This window comes from Musca vetustissima, unplaced genomic scaffold (assembly GCF_032173495.1).
Source record: "Musca vetustissima isolate MV318-11 ecotype Yass unplaced genomic scaffold, APGP_CSIRO_Mvet_v1 utg994, whole genome shotgun sequence".
NCBI classification, from domain to species: Eukaryota; Metazoa; Arthropoda; class Insecta; order Diptera; family Muscidae; genus Musca; species Musca vetustissima.
The window spans coordinates 21,669-36,306 of record NW_026875379.1 but is presented as its reverse complement, the minus strand read 5'-3'; the positions used below and the strand labels follow the sequence as shown (position 1 = coordinate 36,306).

The window sequence follows — 14,638 nt, the reverse complement described above, 5'->3', positions numbered from 1 at the left end:
TTCTGTTTTAGTTTTTTGTTGTTTTCAAATTTGTTCCCATGTATGTAAGTGTACTGTCTATTGTTTTTCCCCATTTTGCAGTTGGAAAGTCATATCTGCCCGAGACGTCAGCATTCACAACATCTGCTATTGTGGCCATAGTTATAGCGTCCGTAGCCTTTCTACTTTTTGCTGCATTCACGATAATGGTGTGTCGCTGCAGGCGTTCGGCAGCTACAGCTACAAAGAAGCCAGCAAATACAGCTGCCAAAGAATATGACCTAGATTCGGGACGGCCATCGATTGTGGCTCAAACCAGTGGCCAACAGCAGCAGCCGCCGCCACCACCTTACTATCCCACAGGCAGCTTAGATAGTAAAACACTTGATGCACATGCCATGGAATTGACACTAACTGCCGTCCATGATCCCGAAGACCAAATGCACCATCAGCAGCAGCAGCAACAACGAGAACAGCAACAACATCATCAACAACAGCAATGCTCCACAACTGGACAGAAGTCGTCGACGAATTCATCGCTGTATGGGACCCAGAACGGTTATGGTTATCACATGACAAGTGCCATCGGTGTTGAGGGGGACAGCTACCAAGTGATACCATCGTCCGGCCTACACACATTATCAGGCGGTCCAGAGTGTAAGTACCAAATACAATAGCAAATACTCCAACTTCGTAACAAATACACACATATACAACACCCAGACCTATCCATACACACACACACACACAAAATCATGCTGAGGCAAACCCAATAGGTAGGCATTACTATTGTTGTTAAAGTTTGCAACTTCTTGTTTTCCTCATCCCCTGCGATGCTGTTGGCAAATTGTACCACTTTCAGTTTTCTAGCCCCACGGTGAATAAAACAATACACAGAGGAGAAGCAAACCTGTGATCGTGAGTGCATTGGTTGGTAACTTCTGAAAAGTTCCGAACAAAAATATTCCGGTAGCCGGTTGACCCCAGAATACCCCGATTCAAGTTACATTTGTTCGATTTAATTGCGTTGAAAATTGGAGGTGGCATCTTTGAGTGCGAGTGCGAGCCTTTTACATTGACTAATTTGCAAGGAAATGTGTGAAAAATTGTAATTTAACAACTACAGCAGAATACTAATATCCAATATCGAATTTTAAAACATACAAGAATTTCACAAAAAATGAAAAATGTTGGTTGGTTGATTAATTGACAACGCATACAGAGTATTTAAATTGATTTAAATATATACGTTACAAATATTTTGAAAACTACAAAAACATATTTCGAATTAAACATGCAGTACTGCAGCTAGTTGCAATTTGTATTAAAAATATCGAAAATCTAGTTATGGAAAGTACTTCGAACACTGCAACGCACAACATGTCGGCTACCATTTTATATGTCCTATTCTTACGCCGAAAGCTTATCAAATATAATCTGGCCCCAATTTTCCAAATGCAACAGAATATGTTGGAATGTGTGAATTAAATTGTTGATCTAATGAATTAAAGAAAATTATAAAAAGTTACAGAACATTTAATGGAAAAAACTTTCTAAATTTTTAATGTGCCAAAAATTGAGAAATTGAGAAAACATTATAAGGGATCTATAACTAAATCGTAAGAGGAAAATAATTGCTATTTTGCTTTTTTTAATTTTAAATAGTTTCAAAACCTCATAACTTATGGGAACCTCCGTAAAAACGGCTGACCTATGAAAGTGTATTATATTGAATACTTGTATCTTTGCATAAATGTAAATGATAAGCAAATTAACAGATATAATATTATTCTCACTGTTTGTAGTTATTTTTGTATAAAAGAAAAGTTTTTCTTTTTGATGGCGGGCATTTTCCGACCACTGCACTCAGGTCAAATGACCAGTTTTTCTGTGCAAAATTAAAAAAGGTGAATATTTTCCAAGACAACCAGTAAGGAAAGATCAAAAGTCGGACGGGGCCGAGAAGTCCTTATTTTTGATGGCGGGCATGATAACTCCTCATTCGAACATCGGAATCCGAAAATTCCAACGGTGTTAGAAAAAGTAGATCTTCATCGAAGATCTTCACCGATTGGCTTTATCCTAGTTCATACGATAGATATACACTCACAGAGAAACGTGTAAAAATTTGGAATCGATTGGGTTATTAGATTTATCGTGCCCGCCATTCGCAAAAGAGAAAAACGCGTTTAAAGTTTGAGAAGCCCTTTAGCCGTCACTTGATGCTGACACAATAAATCGGCTATATCTTCAAGAGTTCTTAAGATTTACACTTGAAATTTTGTAGGAACATTCTTGAATTAGTGTAGATTCGAATTAAATCAACAAAAATTTGACCCCGAGAATGGGGGTCCCCTTAAATCGGACCATTATTGGGAGTTATGGTGCACCATTTACATAAAATCGGACGAAACTATATATGTGCTATATATATAAATCTGGACCGATTTCAACAAAACTTCACAGATGCTGCGCAGACGCTGTGCAACATTTTGTCCCAATCGGGCAAACATTTTCAGTTTGGTGCACCATTTACCTAAAATCGGACGGAACTATATATGGAGCTATATCTAAAACAGAACCGATTCCAACAAAACTTCGCTTACATCAACCAGGACATAATTCAGTACTCTGTGTAAAATTTTGTCTTAATCGGACCAATATTGGCATTATGGTGCTCTATTTTCATAAAATCGGACGAAACTATATATGGGAGCTATATCTAAAACTGAACCGATTTCAACAAAACTTGGCACAAATCAATCTTGTCCTAATTCAGTTCTCTGTGCAAAATGTTGTCTCAATCGAACCAATATTGGCAGTATGGTGCTCTACATAAAATCGGACGAAACTATATATGGGAGCTATGGTGGACCTTTGAAAGATCTTGATCGATTACATTTATTTATTACTCGGTTTATATGAGGTATGTGTTTTTATAAAAGAGTTGACTACATTAAGACTCTTCATGGGTCTTAATGTCGAATTGGAAAAACATTACGATTTGAAAAATTTGGACCAAAGCCGACATTCCATTATCTTGATATTGGATAAACAAGTCTTCATCTTTGACATTTGTGTGGAATGTAAAACAAGGAGTGGACCGACTGGCCCTATTTTCACTACTTTGTGTGGGAGGTGCCAGAAAGAGTGGACCGATGGGTTCCATTTTCCAACTTGAATTAATTTTGAAAGAAATGTTATTTGGCATCAAATCGGACATTACATACCATTTTTATTGGATTAGCAATTTTTTTTTAAATTTTACCCATCTTGGGGGAGGAACCAGAAAGAAGACACATGAGTCAGGAATGGCGTTTTTCGGCTACGATGTTTTCTCCGTCTAATTATATTCGGCCCAGAAGATCGTGTGCTAAATTCCGTATTAACCGATTCTCATATAATCAGAAATCATAAATATTATCTGCATGTTTAAACGATGGTATTTTATATATTCAGTAATCAGCCCAAACTTTCGTTACATCTTCGTTAAAATGTTTCTTTGAAATACGCTTCCCTTTCTTAAATGTCTGTGGGAAAATTAATATATTCTTAAAAATTAAATTTCCACAGAAAATTATTACAAAACATAAGACAAAAAAACTGAAAATGCCCAAAGACGGTTTAAACTAACAACAAGAACAACAACAAAAAGAAAACTCTATTCATTGGCAATGGAGTGCAATCCCATTCTGTCTTAACAAATATTTACATGAATATTTACACAAATTTAAATTGCCATAAAGAAATTGGCGACATCAGACGATGAACGAAGGAACAAATGCCACGATAATACAATACAGAATATAGCTGGCCAAGAGCTCGTTACTGAAAGCAGGAAAAGAGCAAACAGTGTGTAATGAAAGTCAATGCAATGAAGTCATTTGGAAGCACTAAAACCGAATGTTAATGAATAATGAATATGGCCAAAGGCACCAACACAATCCCGAGCGCAGCAGCGCCAACATCAGCAAGGGCAGCAGCAGCAGCAGTAAACCGAAATTGCTGGTTAAACACAATTGGACGTATTCCACCAATTACAAGTGGCCGTACACAGGCACGCACACACACACACACACCCAAGGACAACAATAACCATGTTTAACGAAATGTGTTTTTGGTACAGCAACAATAACACCAACTATTGTGTCCCGACAATATGTAAAGTGGTTCCAAAAATATGGTCATTGGGCCTGGTTAGATGAATGAATGAATAAATGGATGGAGGCACAAATTACAAGGATTCCTCCATGTAAAAAAAATTACACAATTACAAACACCAGCAGCAACAACAACTATAATATGAAGAAACTATTTATTTAGTGTTGTCCTCTTGTTGGCATAAATGAGCTTGGCGAATATAGGAAAACCACAACAACAACAACTTCTTGGAATAGGCTAAACGGCATTGAGCCAAGAGTTTAGTCAACTGAATAAAAACAAAAAACAAAAAACTTGGAGTACTTAATGAAGGCGATGCTGGCAATCGTTGCTATAGCATTTTGAAATGGCGAAGAAGTTGCTTCTTCTTCTTACCAAACTATACAAAATTTAAAATGCGAAATTTTGACTGCCTTTTATAAGTCAGTATCAAAAGTACACGAAGCTCCTGCGATATTTGAATACATGTAATTTGCTTTTCAATTCATAACTATTCAAAGCTAATTGGAAGGATGAAAAGGATACAATTTTAATTTCCCTTCCATTCAGTGTCGAAAGTTGTTATTGTAAAACTTCCGTTTAGATTACATTCAATTTGCAATTAAGATGTTGTATTTTCACACACCAACACAAACACACACACACACACTGAATTTTTAAAATACCGAACTTCTTAATGAAGTCTTCAGGAGAAGGATTCAGTTAGCACTCTATTGCTGGCTCTTAACTTTATTTCTATAATTGGATTAATGTTTACAACCAAATAAGTATTGAAATTAATTTTCACGAAGAGTTGAAATTAATTTTAAAGCAAGAAACATTTTTAGAATGTTGTTGGTAAGAATGTTCGGTTAATTTACCTTTTTCTTGGGTAATAACTACAAAGAAAAACGTTTCAATATATTTTATATCTTAGATAGACCTCAGAAATTGATCGGAATGAGTACAAAAGTGCCAAAATTTATTCAACTTGAGTCAGATAGTCCATTCTAGTATGGCGGTTTCCTGACTGGTTTGTTGTACTACAAAAGAACGAAATTATACCCTCAACATTAAGGTATTCATAATACATAAAATCGATAGAGAGTTGTATATGTTTTCTATACTAATTCACTGCCAGAAGAAAACGACATATAAACCCTCAGGTTGAAAATTGTACATAAAGAAATCCACAATATAACAAAATTTGGTAGATTTGCACCCAATGAGAACCAATAGAGCAAAGTAAAACCAGTAAGAAAAGTTCAAAAGTCGGACGGAGCCGACTATATGATACCCTTCACCACTTTGGGTACATACAAGAGATGCGCATATGTACAATATCCTTTAAATAGAATAGACATAGCATCTTTACATAGATAAATGAACTAAATTAAAACAACCCATACACATACCAATCTCATATTTATTAAAAATTGAATGTCAATCATCGAGCAAAATATATATAAGATCTATATATAAATTGACGTAATTGAGTAACCGTGGCATCCACCATTTGCTATGCTGCAACACGGTGCGCTATCCAAAATTTATATCAACACAAAATCCCATATATGTACATTATTATATCCTACACAACTATGTTGTCAGGGTATTAAAGCTTTGTGCAGCCCCAAGAGTTTGTAACACCGCGAAATATTGGTCCTAGACCCACCTTTAATTATACCGATCGTCATATCTCTCATATACCTCTAGCTGAGTCGATCTAGACATGTGTGTCGTCCGTCCGTCTGTTATAATTTGTAAACACGACACACCACACCACAGTTATGGACCAATCGGTGCGCTATCCAAAATTTATATCAACACAAAATCCCATATATGTACATTATTATATCCTACACAACTATGTTGTCCAGCCCCAAGAGTTTGTAACACCGCGAAATATTGGTCCTAGACCCACCTTTAATTATACCGATCGTCATATCTCTCATATACCTCTAGCTGAGTCGATCTAGACATGTGTGTCGTCCGTCCGTCCGTCTGTTATAATTTGTAAACACGATACAGGCCACAGTTATGGACCAATCTTCACGAAATTTTGCATGTAGGATGGGTTCTGCCCAATGAAGTCCCCTATTGTTTTTGGTAAAGATCGGTGAATATTTAGTGGATGAAATGGACCAAATACTTAATTTTTGTCGGTTTTTCTGGTCGCTCCAGAGGCCGCAATTATGGCCCAAACATTGCGAATTTTTGCATGGAGAAGGGGATCGGGCCAAAGAATAAGCTGCCTGTTTTATATAAAGATCGGTCAATATTTAGCGGGTCAAATGAACCAGGACTTTTGTGTTAAAAATTACAAAATTTGTATTTTTTACCGTATATATTTACTCCTGAACGAAGTTGATAGTATATCCAAGAGGAGTGGTTTACCTTTAAATTGATACCAATTATATGGTCGTATGTACTCGGATATGAGAGTTACACGTAAATATTTTCAGGAGCTTACGTATTCATATATTATTTAGTAACATATTGCCACAATAGAGGGGGGAAATATAGCGCTCATCGCTTTGAAATTTTCCTTGAGGATCCAGGTATGGTCAAGGACAACGCCTATAATTTCTGTGATGATCAGTTTAAAAATTTGGGATGAAGTGGACCCAAAACTAAATTTTTTGTATTTTTTCGAGTCGATCTATAGGCTACAAAATCGAAAATCACAACACACGGTGAAGTGAATCTGGAATAGTAATTAGAAGGGCTGCACAGAATATTGGGATATTCGGAAAATATGTCAATGTAAGGAAGCACCTCTTCCTTACATTGACATATTTTACATATTTCATATTGATCTCTAATCGGCCAAGGGGTAAAATATCACGAAATATTGATCAGGCTCGAAATAAACAAAAGCAAAAGTTAAAGTTATGTGGTAGTTGTGTAGGGTATCATATGGTCGGCCCCGTCCGACTATACTCCTCCGCTCACTGGTTCTAGGTTCTATTTGGTACGGTGTGCACTAATTCGTCCTAAGCGTACAAACTTTATTAATTTGGTATCTCATTTTGATGAAATCGCATAAAAATATATATGGAAGCTATATTTAAACCTTAAACGTCTTCAATCCAATACGCTATGCAATATTTCATGTAAAGCGAACACACATAGGCTCCTCTATTTGCATAAGACCGGACAAAAATATATAAGGGAGATATATATACCAATAATACTATCAGAACCGATTTCAACAACAAAATATCGTGCAAATAGAACAGGATATATGGAGCACCAACCAGCATCCAAATCGAATCCTAAATGCGACCTGTACATTGTTCACAAAAATACATGACGGACGTACACACGACTCAGAAAGTGATTCTATGCATATTCTCAAAAGGAACCGTGGGTCTATCTCGATTCTTTTTATTCCTGTTACAAACATATGCACAAAGACATAATACCATGTACCACCGTTTGGTGAAGGGTATAAATATTTAAATTTTGGGGGTGAAATTATACTGATGCTACACTAAAAATTGTCGAAATATCGACAATTTTTCGTAGATTTTAAAAATGTACTATTCAATGAATAAACAATGACTCTAGACATAATTTTTTACCCTCCACCGCAAGTTGGTGTGTATCTTAAATTTGTCATTACGTTTGCAACACCTCGAAATATTCACCAAAGACCTCATAAATTATAAAATTATATGTCTATTGAGCCATGTCCGTTTGTCCGATTTCACTATAGAGATCGCAATATCTTCAATATTGATTGAAAATTTTTCACATATTGTTATAGTATCCGCGTTTTGTTGTAGCCCCTATAAAACTATACCTCCACGTTTTCACATGAAATTTTAAAGATACTTTCATGAGAAATTATAGGTCCAACATAAATAAAAATGTAAAAATCGATTTTTAGATACCGAGGGGTTCCCTTAAGTATACTTAAATAATATACAACTAAAACCATTAAATGTATCCACATATTTCTTAAAACTATTTTAAATATACTACAGATTTATCAATACACCTTTTCGCAATTGATTGATATCCACATATTTCTTAAAACTATTTAAATTATACTACAGATTTATCAATACACCTTTTCGCAATTTATAAATCCACTATAAGCCAAATAAAAAGTATTGTCGTTATTCTAATTTCCATAAAACTCTTCTTGAGGATTTTGAAAAATAAAACCACTTACTTCATATCTGCGGTCGTTTTATTATCATCGCTGATCAAAGGAATATTGTAGCGTCCTTTTTTCTTAGTTTTTGTTTTAACCTTTTGGCTTTCCGTTTTCTTTTTCCATTGCAATTTGCGCATCTCCGGCAATTTGAACATCAAATGCAGGACTATTCGATTTGAATACAAAAACATCGACGTTGTCGACGGCAATGACAACACTCAATAAACAACAATCGGCCAAGAACCAACAACAACAACAACAGCAGCAACAACAACATCAACCCACCAATAATACTATCAGCAACAGCAACAGGAACAACAACAATATTACAAACTCATCTTCGACAAACAGTGGTCACGTTCCATGTGCCAGTAATAATGGCATCATCATCAACAGCAGCAGCAACAACGGCGGCAGCGGCATCGCTTGCAACAATGGCAATGCCAAAGGTTTACTTGCAACAAACTGTAATAATAAAGCCAACAGCAACAGCGTCAATAATAACAATTACAATAACAACAGCAGCTACAAAATCAACTCTTCGCTGAGAAATTCCGAGTCTATATCTCCATTAGTGTCGAGCCTGGAACGTGCATCCAAGTTGGCGGCACTTAATACCAATGCCGCCACACTTTCAGGTAAATTTGTTGATGCACTCACGCACTTGCCCCTTGTGAGCCAAGGCAACCAAAGCATTTTGCTTATTGTCATCATCATGCACACCCCACCCCATCTCAATTCACCGCCAATGACTGCACTCGCATTGCAAGCAACAAGGCACCACCACAACAACACATCGCACCACACTGTATTGTAGCGCACCACAGCACAGGCTTCCGGCAATTCTTTTTCTTGTCCTATCTTCTGAGTAAATTTGCCACGCACCAACACAAACGCACAAACCAATGTAATAAAAAGTTTTCTAGCACGTTTCTTGCACCTGCACCAATCTTGTAACAGCACCGACAGACACAACAACACACCGAGCACATCGGCACCCACCAGTTCACATCTGCACCTACACCACAGGGTCTTTCCTGGTTATTATGGTTTCATTTCCACTTAAAGCACTCACATTTATTAAAACAAAAGAACTGCCAGTAGTTTCGCAATGAACAACACGAACAAGAAGAAGAAGAAGGATTGATAGAAGGCGAAGAAGCACGTACATTGTTTTTGTAGTTGTATATAACGCACACAAGAAACCACATCCCAAACGCACACACAAACAAACAATCATAGAATCGTGTCTCGATAACACTAGTCGACACAAAATATTTTTAAGTGTAATCTATCTATATATATATATAAAATAGAAAAAAAATTGTTTGTTTGTATGTTACCGATAGATGCCAAAACCGCTGAACAGATCTTAATGAGATTTACACTGTATGTCGGGGCATGCCCTGAAAGTAACTTAACTTATAAACTTTTAAACTTATAAACTTTTAAAATTCCGCGTGGATGCGGAGTTATAGCATCAATAGTAAACATATCTCAAAATTTCTGAACATGTAATATGCGTTTATCTTAAGAACGGTTACAGATACCGCTTTCAAAATTTGACTGAATAACGAAGGTGCGAATACACAGCATCCATACAAAAATGAGCATGGTACGATCAACGGAAAATGCACTTTTTACTGCATTTTAAAAATCTGCATATTGAAAATTGAAAATATTTTGTTTGTAGACTCTGAAAATGCTGAATAGATTTTACTGAAATTTTCACAGAACGTCATAAATTGCCCTGGGAATAACATATGCTATATAAACTTCTAAAATTTCCCGAAGATGCGGTGTTATAGCATCGTTCTTAATCATACTTCAAAAATTATGAACATGTAATTTGTGTATATCTTAAGTACGGTTATAGATACCGACTTCAAATTATTGCTGAGTAACGTGAGTGCAAATACGCATCATTAACAAAACATAACCGCGGACAAGGGAAAATGCACACCTAATTGCATTTAAATCTATACGTAGAAAATAGAAAACTTATTGTTTTTGGTCTGAAAAATACTAAGCAGATTTTACTAATATGTTCATGGTAAGTCAAGCGATCCCATCGAAGTAACATAGGTTAGATAAAACTGAGGAGTAATAGTATCAAAAGTATTCATACATCTTAAAGAATGTACATACATACATATGTATGTCGAATATTTTCTATGGGTATATCTTAGGGTAGCGGCTTGAAAATATGGTTGAGTAACATGGATACAAATACTCATCATCCGATGAGGATATATTTTCGAACGATAAGGATATGTATGTATGTATAGTGAAATAAAAATTGTGTAAAATTGAAAAAAAAGTTGACATTATAATTTTCCATTTTTGTCAGTTTGTGAAAACAAATTTATTTTGAACAAAATCAAACAAAATAGTTCCGTTCCAGAACCTAAAAGAATCTTCTAATTTTACAAGTTTTGCAACTTTTTACTAGAAAACCGTCCCTGAACCCACAAAACTGGTAAAACATTGAATAAAATTTAAGAGAGCACAAAACAAAATGGCGTTCTCTTTGTAAACTTTTTACTCGAGAAATTTGGCCGAGTAAAAATAGTAAAAATGAATGTCTACTTCTGATTGGCTCTTATGTTGATTTTGAAGTATTGCCATCCCGAACTTTTCAAATTATTTTGTACTCTGAGAGCAATTTTAAAATATTTCCCTTTTACTACCTTTACTATTAAAAAAGTAGTGAGTATTTTAATTATAAATCGTTTTATTATCTGGAAAAAGTCAGAGACTGGGATAGGATAAATTCAGATACACCACTAATTTTGTTTAAAAAAAATACCATTTTGTGGAGGAGGTAGCAGATAGAGGTGATCGATTGTGTAAAATTGATAAAAAGTATTCACATTATAATTTTTGAATTGCTGTTACTTTTCGAAAAAATTGTGTTTCAAGAAAACAAAAATTACCACCATTACAGAAAACAGCATGGACATTTCACACTTTTTTGTAGTGTTAATGCGAGCATATAAAAATACCAGGGTTTATCAAATTTTAAATTAAATTTAATAAATATTGCAGCTGTATATAGGACGCTTACTAATTGATAATATCTAAGTTTTAATTTGATAACTTCAGTAGGGGCAGCGAAGCGCCACGGGTCCCGCTAGTAATATTATAAAGTAAAATGATAAGGTGAAGAAAATGACAAATTAAATTTTAATTGAATTATTGATGTTATATGTATCAATATATAGCCGTTCTAGTTACAAGAGTACCGTTAAGTAATAATACGTTGAATCAGTTTAAATTTATATCTTAAAGTAAGCAAGCAAGCAAGCATTAATTAAGGAAATCAGCAAGGGACGTGTCTGTGTACACCAAGGATATAGAGTTCAGCTCTCCCTACAGTGGAATGTGTATTCAAATTCTGATGCGATTTGCAACACCAAAGGCTCCATAAATTACATATAAAATTCTATGTCGATTTAGGCATGTCCGTCTGTCAGTTGATATCACACACATTTTTCAACCGAAGAGACTGTCATTTCGCATTTTGGGTTGTTAGCGGTTAATAAACTTCTTTGCAGAAAAATTTCGATATGGATCCACCTTTAGGCTCCATGTAACGCTTTCGCCCATTTTTGATATATTCGCCATTTTTCCAACAACCAATTGTAAGCATTTTAATGATTCTTACGTGTTATCCGATCTAAGGATTGCATTCCGTGTTCTTGGTGGTAAAATTTTTTTCGGTGAAAAATATTGTGCTAAATGTTCGACATGTAGACAATCCAGCGAATCTGTATTCCACTTGGTCCCTTCCAAGTAAAGTCATAATATTATCATCTACAAATATCACAATACACAGTGAGGAACTTTATAAATCTGCCTGGATTACTTCGGATTTTCAGAGGAAAATATAAGTTGATCACGAAATGTCTAAATCAATTTCATTTTGATAAACACCCTTTCCACATAATTTAATACATATGAATGACCGACCATGCAGGAGTCATATAATATAAATTGTATGACTGACTCTACTCTAAACATAATGCAGTCCTAACAGACTCAGCAATTTTGAAAGACCATTGACACGAAACTTATATGTGAACCAATTTAATTCAATACATGTACATGTCATCCTTCAATTAAAGCAAAATTTAATTTCAATCGGACAGACATAGAGTCTTTGGTGGACAAAATATGTAAATCTCTCCGGATTAAAATATAGCGCGCGCTATTCGGTATGCTGCAGCTCAGCGCACTGTGATAAATTTGATCTCAATCGGACACACTTTGACTATTTGGTGCACAATTTTCATGAAGTCAAGCAAAAATATATATGAGAGCTATAGGGGAGACTGGGGCAACATCGGCAGTTTTTGTTTAGAGGTCTATATCTCAGTACTTATTCAATAGATATACACATTGTGTGCTAGGTTAAGTATCCCCTGATACTTAATTATATAAAATCACATACATGTGTGTTTTATCAATAAAGTCAAAATGGTAGCTTCAGCATTTGATGGGTAACATTCGTTACCCATAGCCATCGCCTGGTAATTATTATTGCTATCAGCCTAGTTAGAGTTCAGATTCTCTAAAGGTTCTTTATTGTTTTCATATGCGTCACAATGTTTTAATTTTTTCTAGCGGCTGACATTGACGTCTCTACACCACACACAATATCAGAAACAGTACGATTGTACACCAATTTAATGTGTCGAATCTACCCCAAAGGTAGTTTCTGTAGTATTTGTACATTTTTTCTACCATTATTCAAAAATTTTACGAGCTTATAAAAAATACAATACAAGATTAAAAATCGCTTAAAATTTTATTTTTTTTCTTATACGTGCAAAAGTGTTCGAATTAAGTTGTTTTTCATTTTAATTACACAGGACCGGCCCCAGGTCTCTTGTATCGCATATTCAGATTTGGCAAAACATGATCTTTGTCCCAGAATACAGAACGAGTACTAATTGGAGAATACATCCAGAAGTCTATTACACTTTTAGCGGATGAAACTATATATGTATAACATTTTTGACAAGGTATATAAAAATTCAAAGAATGTTTCCTTTGCTACCTGAATTACTAGGATTAACATGAAAAGAATTTTCGACCTTAATAATAATCAGTTTGGGTTTGGATCCTTCATTTTTGAAAAGTCAAGAATATCAAAGCGTGTCTAACATGTCAGACAATTACAATGGAGCGCAGACCATTATTAAATCAGTTAAGTTTAAATGCAGCTTCGAAGATTCGAGAAACTCGAAGTATATTTTCTACAATTTTGGACATTTGTTCATTCTTTAGAAAATTCAAGAAGGTCTGCTACTTTATGTAGAATATTACGAGAAGCAAATTAATCTTTCAAACGACTACATTCATATTGTGCAACACGATGGGTTGAGCCGCATGATTGCGTACAAATATTTAACGAATCTATGTAAGACGTAGAATTTTCATTTTGGTTGGTACCCAAAAGTACAGGTCAAGTATAATGAGTTCGATCTCCGAATGTTTGGACGAACTAATTGTAAAATATGACAATCAGATTTCTGGAAAATGAAAAAATAGTTAAAATTTTGTCAAGAATTATAAAATTTTAATGTAAAGATTTTAAAGAAATCATACAATTTTATGAAAAATATCTGAAAATGGATCTGTGAATCACTATGTGGAAAGCGAAAGATCCCCGACCATCTAATCCACTTGATGCGATTCTAGTATGTCTTTAAAATGGCAACAAATCATACAAAAAAATGGTGCTTATTTGGACATTCCGAAGTATGTTCAATAAAATCCTATAGTTCATATAAAAATAATGGATTTCTTGTTCCCCAACCTAATATAGTTCCAAATATAAATATAGTGTTACAAATCTTAATAACCCTACCGGTAACCACATCATCAGTTGAAAGGAGGGTATAAAAACTCTATACATTAAAAGAACCCCGTAGCGATCTACTAATAACAAATTTGGCTGGATCAAACGCACAAACATGTTGGTCATCGAAATAACAGTTTTAGGCTCCATGTATCTTAGGATAAAAACCGTTTCAGATATTTTGGAGCAGATTTTTAATTAACAGAGTATCGGACCTGTCGATATCTATAAAATGCATATTTAACACTTATAATACAAACATTTAAATATATTGTATTGTATGTTATTTGATCCCCACTTCAAACAGAACATCATATTCGACGGTGTAGCTTATCGGTTCATTCCTCTTAGTACCTCCTCTACAAATACTCAGTATTTTAAAAATTTCCCTATGACAATTTGGAAAAAGAGCCTTTTTGGCACCTTCCCCCCAAGTGAGCAATATTTATATCATATAAATCAAATGGATAACCCGATATGGCTCA

At 34.9% G+C, this 14,638-nt stretch overlaps 1 protein-coding gene across 1 annotated transcript in view; it reads left to right on the top strand.

The window, feature by feature from the left end:
* The window catches only part of LOC133337823 (uncharacterized), a gene marked incomplete at its 3' end in the record, with an annotated part of 91,609 nt that overhangs the window by 60,486 nt on the left and 16,485 nt on the right, over positions 1 to 14,638 (top strand). Inside the window, exons 5-8 of the mRNA XM_061546027.1 lie at positions 82 to 636; positions 1,280 to 1,448; positions 3,912 to 4,036; positions 8,452 to 8,925. Coding sequence (XP_061402011.1) covers positions 82 to 636; positions 1,280 to 1,448; positions 3,912 to 4,036; positions 8,452 to 8,925 — 1,323 coding nt within the window. The remainder of the gene's footprint in view (positions 1 to 81; positions 637 to 1,279; positions 1,449 to 3,911; positions 4,037 to 8,451; positions 8,926 to 14,638) is intronic.